Genomic DNA, 20,908 nt, shown 5'->3' on the forward strand with positions numbered 1-20,908 from the left:
TAACCTTCCTGCCATTTAGAACTTCAACTTTTAGATCCAGTCTATCCTTTTCCATCACTAATTTAAAACTAATAGAATTATGGTCACTAGCCCCCAAGTGCTCCCCAAATGACACCTCAGTCACCTGCCCTGCCTTATTTCCCAAGAGTAGGTCATGTTTTGCATCTTCTCTAGTAGGTACATCCACATACTAAATCAAAAAATGTTCCTGAGTACACTGAACAAATTTGTCTCCATCTAAATCCTTAACACTATGGCAGTCTATGTTTGGAAAGTTAAAATCCCCTTCCATAACCACCCTATTATTCTTACAGATAACTGAAATCTCCTTCCAAATTTGTTTCTCAATTTCCCACTGATTATTAGGTAAGCTATGTGTATTATTGACAATCCCAACAAAATGATCATCTTATTTCTCAGTTCCACCCAAATAATAGGAAAATCCTTCCTGTTATCTTAAAAATGCATTGCTGGAAAAGTGCAGCAGGTCAGGCAGCATCCAAGGAGCAGGAGAATTGACATTTCGGGCATAAGCCCTTCTTCAGGAATGAAGAAGAGCTTATGCCCGAAACATCGATTCTCCTGTTCCTTGGATGCTGCCTTACCTGCTGCGCTTTTCCAGCAACACATTTTTCAGCTCTGATCTCCAGCATCTGCAGTCCTCACTTTCTCCTAGTAGTAATGTTATCCCTTATCAAAAATGTCATTCCCCCTCCTCTCTTCCCACCCCGCCCCTTCCTTTCTATCCTTCCTATAGCATTTGTATCCTGGAACATTAAGCTGCCAGTCCCGTCCATCCCTGATCCATGTTTCTGTATGATATCCCAGTCATCTGCCTCCCCTGTTAGGCCTCTTGCATTGAAGTAAATGTAGTTTAATTTATCAGTCCTATCTTGTTCTCTGCTTTATCCTACCTGCCCTGACTGTTTCACTCACTCCTCTTCCCAACTGTACCAGTCTCAGATTGATCTTTTTCCTCACTATTTCCCTGAATTACCACGCCGCACCAGCCCCCAAAACTTACTAATTTAAATCCTCCTGAGCAGCTCAAGCAAACCTCCCTGCCAGTATATTAGTTTCCTTCTAATTCTGGTGCAATTTGTCTTTCTTGTACAGGTCACATCTACCCCAGAAGAGATTCCAATAATCCAAAAATGTGAACCCTTCTCCCCTGCATCAGTTGCTCAGCCACACATTCATCTGCTCTATCCTCCTATTCCTACCCTCACTAACTTGTAGCACCGGGAGTAATCCAAATATTCCTACCCTGAAGGACTCCTTTTTAAATTCCTGACTATATTATCCCTTCAGAATCTCATCCTTTTCCCTTCCTATATTGCTAGTTCTAATGTGTACAATGACCTCCTGCTGGTCCCTCTCCCCTTTGAGAACATTTTGCACTCTCTGAGAGATCCTTGATCCTGCCATCGGGGAGGAAACATACTATTCTGATTTTTCCCTGCTGGGGGCAGACACATCTCTCTGTGCCTCTGACTACAGAGTCCCCTATCACAATCAATCGCTTGGAATCCAACATACCCCTCATTTATATTAGAGCCAGTCTCATTCCCAGAAACTTAGCTGTTCATGCTGCATTCACTGGAGAGTCCATCACCCACTACATTTTCTAAAACAGCATACTTGTTTGAAATGGGCCTAACCACAGAAGACTCCTGCACTACCCTTCTACTTTTCCTGGAGTTAACCCATCTACCTGATTGTATCTGTGGCTTTTCTCCCTTCCTATAACTGCCATCTATCACACCCTTAAGCTCTTGTAAATTCCTTATTGCCTGTAACTGCCGTTCCAACCAATCCATGTGATCTGATAGGATTCACAACCAAAGACACTTCCTGCAGACATAACCATCAATAACATGGAAACTCTCCCTAACCTCACAAATCTGACAGGAAGAGCATATCTCTCTACTAAAGGCCATCTTTGCTCCTTCACAATCTACAGACCCAGAAAATAGCACCGTCTTTTTGCTCTAAAAACTACTGCTCCAGGCTAACTTAGTACTTATGGTATATATTTTTAAAATTTAATCAAGAAACAGACCTCAATGAAACATATAATCCAGGAAAGAACCTACTCTACTCACTACTGTAGACTTACAGCAAGGTTACACATTAAAAACTATACACTTACCTGTTCCAGGGCTAAGTTCTCCGATACAGGCTCTTCCAAGGTCAGCTGTAAATTTTGCTGTTTGTTAATTTTTCCTTGACACGCTCTGATGTCCAGAGATACAGGAACTCAAACAGCAAAGGCAGTAACTGTACAGATTCACTGCTGTGTTAGTTAGCAATGTAGGTTTCTTTCTCTCTCTCCCTCACTAACCATGTGGTCACTGTCTTTAATCTGTCTTCCACCTTTTAAAAGTGTCATTGTTTTGATCTTTTTTCCCCAAAGTTCCAAAACAACGCAACAGCATATAAAACAATAATTGCTGCTCCTGGAATTCGAGGAAATCACCTCCAACACCGAAAAATCCTCAAAAGGAGCAGCTCTTACAGCCACAACTTTTTCCTGTCCTCCATCTTGGATTACTCAGAATTGTAGTACAATCAGATACAGTTAGGACATTTAAACGACTCTTGGATAAGCACATAGAAGATAATACAATCTTACAGTAGGATTAAAGGCCGGCACAACATCGAGGGCTGAAGGGACTACTGTACTGTCCTGTTCTATGTTTCTCTTTAATTTTGCCTTTGAACTCCCATTTTCATTCACTTTATTTTACATATTTCCACTTCATTTTAAATTGATTTCTAATTTTCACATGATATTATGTAATTGCAAAATTAATTTAAAATTCTGGTAAAAATCATATCCAAATACAGGTGAATAGCCCTAAAATATTTTGTAGCTGGCTACAGTAATTCTTCTTCTCTATAAAATACATATTTCTTTAAGAAATATACAATTTTATCAGCTATGTTTTGAGAGACTTTTCTGTATTGATAATTTTAAACCAATACCTTCATTGGATGCACAGTCATGGAAACCAGAAGGCTGAATTCTAATTTCTGAGGTAACCATGTTACAAGTGACCATACATCAAAAGTACATCATTAGTTGTGAAGCATTTTGAGGTGCTGCAGCTCACAAAAAGAGATGTATAAGCACAATCTTCATTTGTTCGCTGATATTTAGCTGCAATGGTCGGAGAGGGGCTGCTGCAAGTGACCATATAGGGTGAAATTCAAAGCTCCATGCTAGTATATTTGAAGCTGTGGATGTCCATATCAAATAGAATAGGCAGCCAGTCATCCACCACCTTGAACTTTTGCCCTTATTGCAGAGAATGGGAAAGACTTTACAGGCACACATATATCCCTCCACTCCCTTAGGATTATTGAGGGCCTTCAGTACATAATCAACTGCAACTTAAAGGTTTAATTCTACCTCCAATGCAATATTTCAATCTGCAGAGCAAGAGGGAAGTGAAGCCAGCAGCCCAACAACCTCAACAGCATGAATTTCTGTTGGACAGGAAGGAACCTTTCCTTTTGAGTGATCTCCTGTCCCTATTAGGATGCACTCTCCCTAAAGATATATATTCATTCTTGACTCTCCACGCAGGCCTCTCCAACTCAATCCTTTCCCCCACTTCCCAATAGTCCACTCACCTACCCACCACTCTGTTAAGGTCTCTCAAACATACCGAACCAAAATTCCCAACTGCAAGCCTGGAGAGATATTCACTCCTTCATGATTGCTTGTCCAAGAAGAGGCTACTATTGACTTCTGAGGGTGCTAAGGTGACAGAGTTAATGGGTGACTGGACAATCTGATTAGCCGGCAACTCACGGGGCAGGGGAGAGTCTTCCTGAACATGGGAGGTAGACATTGCACTGTGAACTAATTATGGCTGCCCAGAGGGTATTGTGGTGTGGGAATAATGGTGGTGCAGGGCAGCCAGATTTCGTATCATCATGGTTCTGGGTGACTTATTATGGTGCAGTGGGATTATTCTGTCCACTTGTATAATCCACCTCATGTCTCCCTGCAAAAGAGAATAAAGTCAGCCAGATTTCCCATTCCTGATCACTACCCTCCTGGATGGATGTTATGAGGTGTAGTTTTTAAGTCAAGATGCTATTGGTCATCAGCTACGATACTAGATTTCCCAACACTGCCCAAACACCATGCAATAACTCACAGTTGAGAAAGTGGAGAACCACTGGTTGTAATGAAATTATGCTCTAGTACAGGTCATGGTCTTTGGAAGGAGGAAGGAAACTAAAATTAATATTTCATGCAGTCAACTGAAACATTATATGAATTTTTAAAAGATGCTGTTGAAATCTGACTTTTCAGTTTTTAGTAGAATATGCTTCTAATTAAAGAAAATATTCTAAGGGCATTGATTTTGCCAAATGCTAAGTAGGGGAATGAACAGACAAATTGATCAAGGAATAAGACTTTGCTTTTAGCCTCAGCAACTCAAGTCATCAAAATCTGATATATTTCGTTGTTTATATAAACAAAGTAATGAATCAAGCTTATTTATGTAAAGGTTGTAGGCAATTATTCAGAAATGAGGATGTGCGAGGTTTGGAGGTGACAGCTCTCTTTATTTCTGCAAACATGGCAACTGATGCACATTTATGAGAGATGCAATTTATGAGCAGAGTTAAACTTCGCTCTCTCTTGGACTCACAACAGAACTTGACATCTCAGGACTTTTCACAGGCATTATAAAACTGGAATATTTCTTATATCAATGCTTCTGCATATCTGCCTGGATTTTTAAAGTAGCATCATTTCATCAAAAGCAAACTTTTGGGTAATGTGATCAATTTATCAACTGTCAAAAATAATCATTTAGCTTTAACATACTATGAGGTAAACCTTTCTCCAGGACCTCTTCCCTCTGTCTCTTCTTCCCCAGCTTCCCCTTTGGCCCCAATTGTTACAGCTGAGTGCTGTTAATCTCTTCACACTCTGGATTTGAATCATGTTCCTGTGGCTGAAAACTTCTCTAGCTCCATGCTTTCACATGGCATGGGCTACTAATGGACCCAAAATGGCCAGAAGTCTTGAGGATTCGCCCTCAATCTCCACAATCGCAACGAAAAGCAATCCAGGAGATTTTAAAGCAACATGATTCCTTAAATTGACTCCTATAATAACAGAGTTGACTTAACTGAAATTTGACGTATGTTTGCGCTTGTGAGCAATATCCCACATGGACAGACCGGGAGGACATGCAGTGTTTAGTGGTCACCATACATATGTCCTTTTCCTTTTAGCCTAGTCTTCAAGAACACTGAATACCCTTGAATTGTGAGTTCTCAGTTTTGGTCACCCTCCAACTATGACTCTGTATTTGCCTATTGTCATATTCATTTATTGCTATATGCCTAGTCATTTTTGCAAATGCTTCATGCATTCAAATAAAGAAGTTTAAATTTTGACTTTTTAACCCTTATTACTTACTGAGGATCTAATCTTTGCTGCACTGTTCTGCAAATATTTTCTGCCCCTTCCTGTCACATTTTGAGTATTGTTCACCTCTTCACTTTCATGTACCTTTGCTGTTCTGATTCTTTTTGATGTTTTTAAACTTCCCTTCAATTGAACACTCTCCACTTCCCTTTAATTAAAGCCCTATATACAACCCTAGTTAAACCATTGGCCCCAGCATTGTTCAAATGAAGCCTGTTCTGATGGAATAACTCTTTCTTTCCCTGTCTTGGTAGTATTGCCCCATGAATCAGAACTCATTACTCCTACACCAATCTCTGTGACACACATTTACCTGTTTAATCCTATTTACCCAAAACCAATTTACACAGGGTTCAGGTAGTAATCCAAAGATTAGTACCTCTGCGGTTAATTTTACCCTGAGTTGTTCCTAATTCCTCAGCAGAACACTTTCTTAGTCCTATTCATGTTACTGGTACACACTAGACCACACACTAGATCCTTCCCCTCCCACTCCATGTTTCTCTCCAGCCCAGAAGAGCTGTCCCAAGCTTCGGCACCAAGTAGACAACACAGCCTTCAAGAATCCCTGACTTTGCTGCAGAGAACAGTACTTATTTGTCTAACTATTGCTGTCTTATAGTATTACAACATTTCTCTTTTCTCCTCCAATTTAAGTGGCCCATGGTGCAGTGATCTGTTCACTCATCCTCCTTGTACCCTTATCCACACAGGAGCAAGAATCTCATACCTATTGGAAAAGCTCAGACTCCAGTGAATCAACACATAGTTGAAGATCCTCAAATGTCCAGTATGGTGAAGGTATAGACTACAACTTTGTTCATAAACAATAATTCCTTGAGTATGACTATATCAGGCTATTGCTAGTCTGTGAGACAGCTCTCTAATTTTGGCTCTAGTCTATTAGTAAAGAGGACTTCTCAGAGTTGACAGGGCTGAACTTGTTATTGTTATTTTCAGTAACTTTGTTGTTCCATCCATTTTTATTCTTTCATTTCCTTTTTGTGGATATCTAGTGGTAGATAAAACTAAATGGCATTTCAGAGGGCAGTTACGAATTAAGTTGCTGTGGGTTTGAAGTCACATGTAGGCCACGCCAGGTAAGGATAACAGATTTCCTTACTATAAGCGTCGTTAATAAACTGCATAGGTTTTCTTTAATGACAATTGATAGTGGTTTAAAGATTATTATTAAACTTTTAAAACCAGATATTTTTTGACTTCTCATTTCACTATTTGCCACGTTGGTATTTGAATCCCAGGTTCCCAATTCTGAAGGAATTCTAAAGAAGAGACTGGACTCAAAACATTAACTTTTTCCTCTCTCCACAGATGGTGCCAGACTGCCTGAGTTTTTCTAGTATTCTCTGTGTTTTCCCCTGAACATTTGTTATGGACCAGGCCAGACTCCCTCAAATCATTTCAAGAAAGTAGCCCAGGACCTAACTTTGCTCGTTGTTTTAAGTAGATGTAATGCGGATATTCCAGGAGGACGCAGTTGGTCAAAGCACGTAGTTTTAAACAAAACACAATTTATTTGTAAGATTACTGAATGAAATACAAACAAAAGAGAACAGAATACTGAATAACTTAACCTATCGAAAAACCCAACGGATCATCCCAACTTAATGATGCTGTTCCAAGTACTTGCAACAATCGCCACAAACACTCCTTGGCACAAAAGCTAAAATCAAACACAGGGTCTTAAAGGCGAGAAGTCAGAGAGAGAGAACCAGCCTGAACCTGCTTCTCTGGGTCCAGCAGCTTCAGAAGACGATTGCCAAAAACCAGACGGGCAAAAGTGAGTACTGCAGATGCTGGAAACCAGAGTCTAAATTAGAGTGGTGCGGGAAAAGCATAGCACGTCAGGCAACATTCAAGGAGCAGGAAAATTGATGCTTCATCAGGAATGGAGATAGGGAGAAACCGGGGTGGAGAGATAAATGGAAGGGGTTGAGGCTAGGGAGAAGATGGCAAAGAGTACAATAGGTGGATGGGGGTGGGGATGAAGGTGATAGGTCAGAGAGGAGGGTGGAGCAGATAGGTGGGAAGGAAGGTTGGCAGGTAGGACAGGTCATGGGGATAGTGTTGAGCTGGAAGTTTGGAACTGGGGTAAAGTGGAGGGAGGGGAATTGAGGAAACTTGTGAAAGCTGAGCTGGGAGAACTGGCCATGCCCCTTCATTGTCCAATTTAAAAAAAACTTAAATGGGTTTTGCCTGAGGTACTATCAAACTATTATCAAACTGGCCCTCAAATCCTTCGACTTAGACTTTTTAGGGTATGTGTCTTTTACAACCTTGCTGAAAAAAAGCCAAGGACAACATAATCTTGTTAAAGGAACAACATCATCACCCATTACCCTCATCTGTGCATTACCAGTTCAGTGATGATTCCACTATCCCATTGCCTCTTCTCAAACTATTTTCAAGAGGTGGATTCAGTTTTCTCTTCAGTGAGTGCAATGAAAGCTAAAGTATTAATGAACACAATAAGTGGAGAAAATATCCCAGTTCTATTGTACAAAATGGAACTAGAAAGTGACTTGTTATTCACAACGATTCTACTAGGAGTTGTTAAGAAAGTGCCCATGGTCAGATTTGACTTTCTCCTGGCTAATGATGTGTTTGGAGTGAAATTATTGCTTCGCCAATAATCACAGATTGTCTCGGTGAGGTTAGGTAGATCGAACAGCTACAGGAACAAGTTACAGGTATTTATCCATCACATATGGTGGCCAGATAAATACTAGAGAAAGTTCATCATCAGAGGACAAAGTAAACACAATCAAATTAGAGTAGCTGAAGCTGTCTTTAAGGACAGGGATGATTAAAATGAAGTTTTTACAATCATAAGATGTAAGAGCAGAAGTAGGCCATTCAAGTTTGTTCTGTCATTCAATGAGATTGAGTCTGTTGAGATAATCCTCAACTTCACTTTCCTGCCTTTTCCCCATGACCCTTGATTTTCTTACTGAGTAAATCTCTGTCTATTTCAGCCTTGAATATACTTCATGACTGAGCCTTAACAGCCCTCTGCAATAAAGAATTACAGAGATCCACAACCCTCTGAGAGAAGAAATTCTTCCTTATCTCTGATTAAATGTGCATCCCTTTTCCTGAGACCCAAGTCAAGGATTAGCTATCAAAATGAAAAGTGATCATTCCTTTACAGAAAACTGTATCATCATTAATGAAAACAAAGGGATCTATGGGAGATTATTTAACAGGCTAGTGATCTGGCTGTTTGATCTTTAGAATTTTATTCCCTGTCTATATTTTTTTCTAGACATAATCTGTGAAACCATTTGTTTTTGATTGTCTAATGATTAAATGAATCTGTGCATGTTTAGGGTTTTTAAAAGAGTATTGTCTAAATGCATTGCAGTAGATCAGGTATTCTTTATCGTCTGTACTATTTTTTAAGCACCTCGGATGCTGCCTGACCTGCTGTGCTTATCCAGCACCACACTCTCGACTCTGATCTCCAGCAGGTGCAGTCCTCACTCCTAGCACACTATTCCCAGTTAATTCATGACATCACCTTTATCAGCACCAATTGGAAATCTCAGTAAAGGGTTTGGAGACTGCTGCCAACATGTATACCTATCACCCCAAATCCTGGTTGTTTTTGGTGGTTAAGTACCGGAATCCACACATGTGTATAACTAATAAACATTTGTTAACTATTTACAAAGAGATGGTCTGGCAGGACCTCATTAGAATCTTTTTCCTTCAGGTCCCATTTCTATGTGGTCTAACATGGACTGACATCTTTGATGCTGTACTCTAGTTATTAGAATGACAACTATTTATTTTTTGTAAACAGCACGAGAGACGACTAAGAAATGATGACCAGCCTTCATCTTTATAAGTTAAGTTTTATAAGGTATGAAAAGTACCTTATAAGGTATTCACTTTATCCAAGTTCTTCACATTGAGGTTGATAACCAGAGAGGGGTGCAGAGACAGTATGGTGTAGTGTGGCAGTTAATATGTTTTATAAATGTTGAAGGTGTTGATAATAGTGACTGGATTGTGTGTGCACAAACACATGCATCATCTGCATAATATAGTTCAATGACAAAGGATAAAATGGCTTTGGACCTGGCCTGCAGGTCGCAAAGGAAATGCTTCAAGGACCCCCTCAAAGCCTCCTTGAAAATGTGCAATATCCCCGTTAACACTTAGGAAACCCTGGCCTAAGACTGCCTGAAGTGAGAAGAAAGCATCTGAAAAGGACGGATCTGTATAGTTTCATTGCAGGTGATAAGCTGAGGTCAAGTGTCAACAGAGAAAGAAGCATGTGGCCATCTGAGTATCTGACCCTTAACCATTGTCTGCCTCACCACTGACAGAAACTAAAATAACTTCATGAAGGCCAATATTCTGCCAACAAGTCACCCTGTATTTACATGTGCGTAGTAGATGACATTGACCCAGCTAGCGCAGAACAGAACCCCCAACACTCCTGCTTTTTTTTAGTTTTTTTTCTTTTTTTTCTCCCCCAGCATCCATGCTGTGTGTGTGCAGGTGTGAGACACAGTGAAAGACACAAGGTGGACGAAGCTTTATTCAATTTCCACCACCAGGAAGAAAGGAAACACCCGAGTGGTCAGTGACAAGCAGTGCCTTTTACATCAAAGGGCAATGCTGTGTGATCAAACAGTGAAGGGGAGGACAGGGATTAAATCAAAATAGAGTAGGAGGGGGAAATAATGCACACCACTCCCTGCGGTGCCCACCTCTCCCTGAACAACTCCAGGGTGTTGGTGGACACTGCGTGCTCCTTTTCCAGACACACCCAGGCTCTAACATAACCGTAGAAGAGGGGCAGGCAGTCGACCCTAATGAGCCCCTCCACGGCCCGCTGCCTGGACCTATTTATGGCCAGTTTGGCCAGGCCCAGGAGCAGACCCACGAGAAGGTCTTCGGACATGCCTCCCTCCTCTGTACTGGGTAGCACTACTGCTTATATCTGTCAGCCTGGACTCCCTCATTGGACGAAGATAACAACTCCAATCAAGAAACTCATTTTCTATGAGATCCACCCAGCTGGCATCATTCTGATCACTACAGAAATATGGTCATACACTGGACTCTTCAGTTATCTGAAAATACACTTTTACTATGGCAGCAAATCCTCTCAACCATGAGGGACTGTCTTAAAGAAAGAGGTTCCTAGTCAGCATCACAAAAATAGATTATCTGGGTTTATCTTACTGCTGTTTCTTGGGTTCTGTTGTGCACGAACAAGGTGTAAAGCATTACAACATGGGACCACAAGTTCAAAAAGGACTGTTTTCTCTCCTCCCTTTGAGTGAATGGTGCTTTACAAGTTGCTTAATGTTCAAAATTAGGACACTAATGGGGTTTATGAATCAAGTTTCAACTTGCTTTCTAGGGGAGGTGTGATAAAATATAACAGAAGTAAAATATTGTGGATGCTGGAAATGTGAAAGAAAATCAGAAAGTGCTGGAGAAATTCAGCAGGACTCGCAGCATTGTGGTCAGAGAAACAGAATTCGAAATGATTTCTGGAATCCTATTCGCCTACAATGGACTCTTCTTCTCTCTCACACTCTCTCCACAGATGCTACCAGACCTGCTGAGTTTCCCCAGCACACCCTACTCATTTTTTTTATAACGTTATGACTTTTGCAGCAAGATTGAGGAAATGATCTGGGTCCTCATTTTGGGGCAAACCCACGTCAGGGGCCCAACCAACACTGAGCTTTGGCGCAAGGAGCCTGCAATGCACCTGGGGGTGGGGTGGGGGCGGGAAAGCAAGGACCTGGGCCAGGATCCAGGGGCGTGGCCGGAAGTTGACCCCCCTGCGCGCGGATTGTTTCCGGTTCAGCTGGGTGACAGCGCAGCTTGGCGACGGGGCGGACATCTTGAAGCTCCAGTTGGCGTTTGGAGGGAGTCGACCCGGCGGCTGGACCCTCACTTCAACCGAGTGACCGCGGGGAGGTGAGTGCTCGCCCTTCTCCTTCCCCCCCCCCCCCCCACTCTGTCACGATGTCCGCCTGTTGAAAGTTGATCTTTCTCTCGGGGCCGGATGTTGGTATCGGGCGTGAGTTTTTGGGGGGGGTGGGGAAGAGGCTGAACCCTATCCCGGGGAGCGCGCGCACGGGGGGTGGGGTGGGGTGGGGGGGGGGAGACTCAGTGCCCTCCATCTCACCCCCAGCCCACCGCGGGCACCTGGACCCCTGACCCAACCTGGGCCTCTCGGACCCCGAGCAGGTGCACAGACTGTCAGCCCACCTCCCTCGCCCCCTCTCCTTCCCCGCTCCCTCCCACCCCCACCCCCACCCCCCTGCAGAGTTTGACAACCCCGGGCGCCTTTCGGTGTGAATTTGTAATAGTTTTTGCTATAAATCGTGCGTCTTCCCTTAAAAAACACAGTCGTGCCCTTTTCAATAACATCCTTTCCGCCACCGCTCCCCCCTACACCCGCCAGAGCCTTCCTTCCTAACGCCTCCCCTGATGGTGATCGGTGTAAACTTTGTATTTCTAAATAGCGCCTCGTCCTGACTCGAGGCTCTTGGCCCGACAGCTGGATTTTGAGGTGCAATCGCTGTTATGTCGGCAAACGTCAAATGGAGAATTACAATCACAGTGCAGGTGGAGGCTGTTCGGCCCATTGAGTCTGCACCGATCCTCTGAAATGCTACATGGCTAAGTGACCAGGGACTAGGAGTTGGGTAGCCGTGCTGAGGAACACGCTGTGTTTCCTCTTCAGCATTGACGTTTAACTGAGCTCAGTTTGCCCTGCTAGATACCGACAGGAAAACTCTGGTCTATTGACACCACGTCCATCATTGTTTGAGTGTTAGGTTCAGTTTGTGTTTGTAGCAAATGACAGTCCTAGCTCTTCTCGGTTTGGAATTGTTTTATATTTTGTCTCTTTAAAAATCCAATCTTTATTACAAACGTTTAAAACACCTGCCTGTTTAAATGGGTATTGCTGTATTAATCTTCGAATAAGAAGTGAGGTCTGCAGATGCTGGAGATCAGAGCTGAAAATATGTTGCTGGTTAAAGCACAGCAGGTCAGGCAGCATCTAAGGAACAGGAACTGTTCCTTGATGAAGGGCTCTGGCCGAAACGTCGAATTTCCTGTTCCTTGGATGCTGCCTGACCTGCTGTGCTTTAACCAGCAACACATTTTCAGCTATTGCTGTATTAAGCACACTCGATGTCAACTTAAGTTCTGCTATTTTAATATACTTGCCTATGATCATTTCAGCATTGTCTAATGCAAGATATGTAGGAACCAAATTATGTAGTTTTTTCACTGGTGTGATAGGTTGAATGATTCTGAATCTGATGTTGTGAGGTATTGCAGTTCTTAATTACACTACTTTATAGTGCAGATACAGGCTCTTCAGTCCAGCACGTTAAACAAGTGTTTATGCTCCATGCAAACAAGTTCCCACCCAAAGCATGGTTTGTCATTTGGCTCGGTTGACCTGTTTCTGCTTTTATTAATTTGTCCTCAGTTTTTTCTCTCTACCCCAATAAGATCCTTTTCCAAAGGAAATGTGATTTTTTTTAATGTCTACTGTCCTCTGTCTAGTGTCACTTGTCTATTCTGAAATTACTTTGTCATTTTCACATCCATTCTCCAGATTTATTAAGCTTGTTTTGTATTTTGTTGTAGTCTTCCTTGCTATTAGCTATATCTCCCAATTTGGTGTTGCAAGTTTTGATAGTGCACATTGATTCCTGAATGCTTTCATTCTTAGATCATTTTTATAATCTTTGAACAGTAGTGGCCACTGCCATAAGACCACATGTAAGCCATTTGGCACATGAAGTCTACTGTCACTCAATGAGATCAGGGTTGCTCTGATCTCCCAACCCCATTTTCCTTATCCCTTGATTCCATTACTGATCAGAAATATGCTTATCTCAACCTTGAATATATTTAATTATCCAACTTTGACAGCCCTCCTCATGAAATAATTCCACAAATTGACTACACTCTTGGAGAAAAAAATTCTCCTCATCTGTCTTAAATGGGCAACCTTTACTCTGAGATTGTACCTTCTGGTCCTAGACACCCTCACCTTGATAGTCTATGTAACTACTTTGAATACTTACTTTTTGGTTTATATTCAGTTTTTGATTTGTTCTGCTACTTGTCCCCAGAATTCACAGGTTAGCCAGTAGGCCTAAGTCTCTGTTACTTTAATGAAAAGTACTTTGAAAGTCCATCTAATATAGCACCTACTAAATTAACTTTGTCCTCTCTTTCTATGACTTGACAGAACTCAGTAAACTGACTATTATATGTTCAGTTTCTCGATGTTGGCTTAATACGTTTGAGTAAAGATTTCAATATTTTTTAGCACTAATTTTAAGTTAACTGCTTAATAACCCATTATTTTTGCTCTATTCTCCTTCTTGAATATGGGAGTAATATTAATTGTCCATTGGTCTCTTACACAATTTGCTCTTCAATTGAATTTATTAAGAATCTGCTGTCCCTTTGTTAGTCTTGTTCTAACTTGAACCAAAATTAATCATTTCTAAATTTGATTAGTCCAACAATTATCTCTCTCCATCTTAATTGTCTAAAATATTTCAGTTTTCATTTTAATGCCATATCTGTCACAGAGTTATACGGCATGCTAAGAGACCCTTTGGTTTAACACTTCCATGTTGACCAAGTCTCTCAAACTAAAGTAGTCATCTTTCCCTGTGTTTGGTGCATAATATCCTTCTAAATCTTTCCTATTTACATACCTGTCCAAATGTGTTTTAAATGTTGTAACTGTATCTGCATCTGCCACTACCCCTGCCAGCTTCTTCCATATATGCACCATCCTATGTGAGAATGTTGCTTCTCGGGGCCCCTTTTAAATCTTTACCCTATCGCCTTAAAGTTATGTGCTCTAGTTTTCATCTTCCTAATCCTAGGGAAAAGACCATATCATGACTTTATACACCTCTATAAAGTCATCCCTCGACATCTTCAGTTATTCATCCTGGAAAAAACCGGAGGAAAATAAGCTATTCATGACTTTTATTTCCTTATACCATATCCAATCACCCATTGGTTCTTTGCTAGCTGACCTACTTTGGCTCCCAGTCTAGCAATGGGATGTTTAATTTTAAAATTTTCGCCGTTCGTAAATCCCTGTATGACATTACCTTTCTCAACAATTGGCCTCCCCTCCTCCAACTTTGACTGCCATCCAGTTGTGCTCTTCTTTCATTGCCCCAATTTTAATTTCTCTGCCTTTCGTAACTAAGCTTTTAGTTTCATAAGCCCCAAACTTTAGAATTCCTTCTTACAGAATCCCTAAAGTACAGAAGGATGCAGTTCAAGCAATTGGAAGAGCATTCCAACCAGAACTCTATCAACAAACGCATTGACTTGGATACCATTTACTACCCCCAAGAAAAAAACAGGAAATGACATCAGCAACCCAAAAAAACTTACACATAAATTAAAAGCGTGCCATACCACCAGTGCTTCATCGGAGGCTCACTGATGTTACCTAGTATGGTGATAAAACATCTGAAAATAAACCTTCCAGTTCAGTGAGCAAACTTGCATCTAGAACCTCAACCTGAGCTACAAATCTTCTCAAAACTCGCAAATAATTTAATTTTCCATTCTGTAATCATTTTCCTTTTTTTAAATTATTTCCAAATCACCTCAATCCCTTTGACATTTTTATTTCTGGTCTTTATTAAATACATCTAATAACTTCTTTAATTTTGGGTGTTTTCTGGATACTTTATACTTTTTAGAAGTACTTCTCATTGTCATTTTTTTTTCTTTCGATAGTTCAATCTTGGCCTAGTATAATTAATTTAGGTGCCATTTCATTAGTTTGATCTTTGTTATGTCACTTTTAAACATTATCTGAAATAATTTTCTTGGATGTTCCTCCAAGATTCTTTCTCTTGTATCTTCTGGTTCAGTTCTTACTGATAGATTAAAATGATTCTTCCCATACTCGACTTCTTGGGTGCTGGGCAAGAAAGGAGTCATCTGTCAACTGTTTAGTAGCTTTGTTTCCCTTTACACTGCTCTCCGGTTGGCGGGAGTAGTTGAATTTTGTCATGGTTATTATTTTGTCTTTACTAATTTTAAAAATTTCCTTCCATATTTGTATTCTCCCTTTCCATAATCAGGTGGTCTACAGCTTAATCTTGTGAGCATGATCAAATCCCTTCTCCTTCTCCTCATCTCAATTGATATAGATTCTGTTTTTGTTTTTATTACTGCTCTTTTGTTTTCTATAATTAGTACTGCTACTGTACCTTCTTTCCTTTGTCTCTATTCTTTGTAAGACTATTATTTCCTGCAGTTTTTAACTTTTAATCTTTGTGGCCATATTTCAGTTGACTGTACATCTAATTTTCCTCCGAGAATTATTGCTTCGGATTCCCCCAAATGCTCTGTAAATTGCAATACAGCTAACTTAGTTTATTCTTATTGATTGTGCCCCCTTATTTTTTATAGTAATGTTCTGTAAATGTTTGTTCTATGACTGTTTATGCTTCTATTATTCTTTCCCTTTACCCTCACAACTTTTAAAGGTATTTCTGCCACATCTTCCTCCACCCTACCTTGCTACCTTCAAGTCTCATCCCTAGCCCTAGCCTTTTAACATTATTATTCTGTCCCAGCTATCCAGATCCTTTCTGTCTTGGTGTCACATAAAATTAATCCCACTTTCCCACACTGCTGTGAGCTTTGCAGTCACCTTTTTATTTGTCATTCCTTATCAGTTAGCATGTGGCTGGAGTGGTGGTTCAACATATATGTTTTTCAATTTAATTTGAAGCTCCTTATACACCTTCACAAGGATCTTATTTCTTTTCTACATCCATAATACTGATATGGACCAGGTCATCAGGGTCTGCCCTCCACTCCAAGTTTAAGCGGAATGCTACTTTATGAATATTGACAAAAATAAGTAAAGCGTATATTATACAAAATGTTTTGTATTTTTTAACCTGAAAATGAAGCTACTGAATTATACTTGCACACTTTTGAAGGAATTACCAAAAGAGCTAAAAGGCAGGGAAGTTGCAAAACAAGTTTCAGTACAGAGGCTTTGTACCTTAAAACTGATTAATCAGTAACTTTGTTTTTCCTGTTGGGAAAATCCACATTGCTGGTTCAGCAGGAAAATCAATTACTTTTTTTTCTTTTCAGAAGCCTGTCCCAGGATCACCATGACAGATTCTAAGTATTTCACAACGACTAAGAAAGGTAGGAACTTTTCATCTCTCTCTCTCTCTAATTTAGCAAGTATAAATTTGTTAAATAATTGTCAACCATGAGTAAACTAACTCAGCTTTGCAGCTTGTTTATTCTAATTGATGCAAAACTAAACCTGTTTTGTTTAAAGAACTGGTTTAACACTTATCGTGATCTTATTGACGAATCATTTACAGTCCATGTTCAGAATATTCAGATCCTAAATGCTTGTTTCCTCTTGTATTTTTTTCTTCGCTGTGGAAGTTTGAAGAGTGGATCTTTTAGGAAGTATAATATCCTGGTTATGATTGTATATCGATGGATAAAATGCATAAATGGTTGTTGCACTGAAAGAATAAAATTCTGTCTAATCCACATGTTGGGCACTGACAACTGAAATCAATTATTCCTATGATGTCAGGTTGGAGTCACACCCAAGCAGGACTTTGGAATTGTGCTTCTTTTTTACAGGTACCAGTTTATGTAGCTCTGGCTTGCAGTTACTCAGAGTCTGACTTTCAATGATGTTTCAGTGATTCGTCAGTGAAGATTCTGGGAAGACTTTCCTCGTTCGATATTTAAATATGCATATTTTCTTCTTGAGAGGGTTCAGTTTTGTTACCGAACCATTGAAATTCATGCCATTTGAAGAGACTAGTTGACCTGTCATATTTGCTCCGGCAGAAAAAGAGCCATCAAACCTAATATTTTCCAATTTGTAATCTGTATCCTTGTGAGATGCAGCCCTTCTTGTGTATATGTATATACTTTTTGAATGCAACAAAGGTTCTGCCTCTGCCATTCTTTTCAGCACAAAGATTTATCCTTGACTGTTTTCTAGCTCTAATAAACTTAAATTGTTGAGCCACAAAAGAAACAGCTGAGTCCTGTCCGTTCTACTTCGATCATTCATATTTTTATACATCCCAATTAAATTTCTTTGTTTCAAAGAAAATAATCCCATTCATTCCAATTTTTCTTTATAGCTAAACAGCTGCAGTCAAAGCAAAATCGATGTAAATCTCTCCTCCAGGCCTCCTTGTGAATCACGTACTTCCAGTGATGTGACCAGACCTGTATTCAGTTCCATTTTGAATGAATGTACTGCAGACTCAGCAGTTATCCCTCAGTGATATACTGAAGTGGCAGCTTAAATTTACTGTTCAGGTTTTAGGGCTTTCAAACTTTTTGAATGCATATGAATAACCTAGTAAATACAAAGACTGAAATGCTGTATTTTTAATGGGTTGGTGTAGCCTTTCTTCAGACCCTTTATCAAGCTGAAATAGTAGAACATATCTAAAGTTTCAAATGTCTGCTGTGACTGTGTTGTTCAGGATATGGTGAATAAAGATAAGATAACGGTAAGTCTGTTTATCCTAGTTTGTACCACATTTTGTATTGTAAGCATTCTAATCCACTATACTTGATCAAATAATTGAACAGTTGAGTGCCTGCCCAATCTTTTGGTTTCTCCTTATAAACTGAAATGAGCAGAATTTAACCAATTTGACATGAGCTCTATTGTGTCCTTACATATTAAATGCAACAACAATAAACAACCTCACAGTAGTAAATTATGTAAGATATTAAAGAGCACATTTGTGACTTTATGACATGAAAACTGAATTTACCATTGTATTTAGATTATTGGATTTAATGAGTGGTGCTTAATTGTATTGTACTGATGTTTGCAAATTCTAGTTCTGTTGGTGCTTGCTTTTAAAGTTAACAATTGTCTACTGTTGACTGGTTGCAAGGTTATAACAACATTGACACCTTCCCAAAGCATGCTGCAGGGGAATGTAGTGTTTGCATAGTCATAGATATCAATCTATCTACTACAAGACCCAAGGACAAAGTCAGTCATGACACTTGTGTTACTGATATTTGTGTGAGGGAGGGAGGGTGAGGAGAGGAGGAGTTAACATATTGCAAACTTGTCATCAAAAACACGGCACAATGTTTGCCATAGCATTAAGGTTTTGTAAATGTGCGAAGGTCATTGATATAAAATTGCTTCTGGTTTCAGTCCGGGACTGGCCTCATTGTACAACTTGATAAAGAGATGCTGGCTGCCCAGGGCACCAGACTTTTGGAGAGCACTCAATTTCACTTTTTTATTTAATAAATTGCATTAATGTAATTCTTTTGGCTTAGTATGTGAAAATTGTAAAGTTCATACTTTAGTGAGAAAAGTCATTCCAAAAGAATGATGCTGCCGTTTCATGCAGTTGTGTTTACAACAAAGTAATTAAACATTCTTTTTTATTCTCCTCCTTGACCATTGTTTCAAGTTGGACCAGACTAGTTATGGTTTTCATATTTGATTCTGAGACAGTTCAGGCCTGCAGTACACCAAGTCCTGTTATCCATTATGTATGTGGAATTGTTTGAGGTGGTAGAAGGGTGTTGATTACATACATTTTTTGGTTGCGTGTGAAGTACTCTTCTAGGAACCCAATACAGTACATTTGATTATTCTTTGAATAAAAAGTAATCTAAATGTCAAAAGGGCAGTGTAGTTTACTCACTAGGTTTTAGAGAGAAAGTGAGGACTGCAGATACTGGAGATCAGTTGAAAGGTGTGGTGCTGGAAAAACAGCAGGTCAGACAGCATCTGAGGAGCAAGAGTGTCAACATTTCGGGCATAAGCCCTTCATCAGGAATAGGGGGTAAAACATTCTGCGAGTTGGTATCCTGTCTCCTTAGTGTAGAGGAGTCCACATCGAGAGCAAAGGATACTATAGATGAGGTGTTTGGATGTATAGAAAATCTCTGGTGGATGTAAAGGATTCTTTGGGGCCTTTGGAGGTGAGGGAGGAGGTATGGGAGCTGGTTTTACACTTCTTGTGGTGGCAAAGGAAGGTGCTGGGTAAGTTGGTGAGCATGGAACTAACCAGGGAGTGGCGGAGGGAATGATCTCTGCAGAATGCAGATTGGGGTGGGGAGGGAAATACACCTGTGGTGGGGTCTGATTGTAGGTGGCAGAAATGCGCTGTATATGGAGATTAGTGGGGTGGAAGATTGGGTGGGGGAGGTCATTCCTTATTGTGGTTGGAGGGATAGGGTTCAAGGGTGGAGGTGTGGGAAGTGGAGGAGATGCACTGGAGGGTATTGTTGATCTTATGGGTGGCACAATTGTTGTCTTTGAAATAGGAGGTGATGTTCTAGAGTGAAATTGCTCCTTCTGGGAGCAGATGAAGTGGAGGAATTGGAAGTAAAGGATTGGTGAGGGTTGGTAATGGTGGTGATGGGAGGAAGTGCAGCCTGAGGTAGCTGTGGGGGTCAGTGGGTTTGAAATAGATGTCCATGTTGAGTCGGTTGCTCGAGATGGAGACTCGGATCCAGGAAGGGTAGTGAGGTGTCCGAGATGGTCCAGGTGTACTTGAGGTCAGGGTGGAAAGTGTTCGTGAAGTTGAATTGTTCACCCTCCTCATGGGAGCACTAGAAGATGCTGATAGTCATTAGTGTAGCAGAGGAAAAAGTGGGGGATGGTGCCAGTGTAACTGCGGAAGATGAACTATTCCACGTATCTGATGAAGAGGCAGGCATACTGGGGTCAATGTGGGTGCCCATGGATACCGCTTTGGTCGAAAGGAAGTTAGTGGATTTGAAAAAGAGGTTGTTTAAGCTGAGAACCAGTTCCGCCAATCGAATGAATGTGTCATTGGAAGGGTGCTGGTTGGGTTAATGGAAGAGGAAGAAATGAAGGACTTGGAGACTTTCCCCATGGCGGATAGCTCTTTGCAGAGACTGGATGTCCGTGGGGAAGATGAGGTGTTGCAGGCTGGGAAAATAAACGTCATGGAGGAGGTGGAGGGCATGGGTGGTGTCACAAATATATATGGAGAGTTCCTGGACCAAACTGGTCAGAATGGTGTCAAGATATGAGGGGATGAGTTCAGTGGACAGGAGCAAGGAGACAATGGGTTGACTGGGGCAGTCGGGTTTGTGAATTTTGGGTAAGAGGTAAACTGGGTGGAGCAGGGTTTTTGGACTGAGGTTGGAGTCTATGAATGGGAGATCCCCTGAGGTGATGAGGTTGTGGACCTTTTGGGAGGTGAGGTTGTGGTGGAGGGGGCAGTAGGAGGAGGTGTCTGAGTTGGTGCTTGGCTTCAATGGTGTAGAGGTTGATGCACCCAACCACCACTGTGTCCCCCTTGTTGGGGTTGGAGCAGAGGAAGTGGAGGGCTACGCTTTGTGAGGGTGAGTGGTTGG

General features: G+C 40.9%; 1 protein-coding gene across 1 annotated transcript in view; it reads left to right on the forward strand.

Moving 5' to 3' along the window:
* Positions 1-11,329: 11,329 nt before the first annotated feature.
* LOC132827102 (AP-1 complex subunit beta-1) overlaps positions 11,330-20,908 on the forward strand; it is a 70,422-nt gene continuing 60,843 nt past the window's right edge. The window contains exons 1-2 of the mRNA XM_060843583.1: positions 11,330-11,431; positions 16,643-16,699. Of these exons, the coding sequence (XP_060699566.1) occupies positions 16,663-16,699 (37 nt within the window). The 5' untranslated portion in view covers positions 11,330-11,431; positions 16,643-16,662. The remainder of the gene's footprint in view (positions 11,432-16,642; positions 16,700-20,908) is intronic.

Source organism: Hemiscyllium ocellatum, chromosome 24 (assembly GCF_020745735.1).
Source record: "Hemiscyllium ocellatum isolate sHemOce1 chromosome 24, sHemOce1.pat.X.cur, whole genome shotgun sequence".
Lineage (NCBI taxonomy): Eukaryota > Metazoa > Chordata > Chondrichthyes > Orectolobiformes > Hemiscylliidae > Hemiscyllium > Hemiscyllium ocellatum.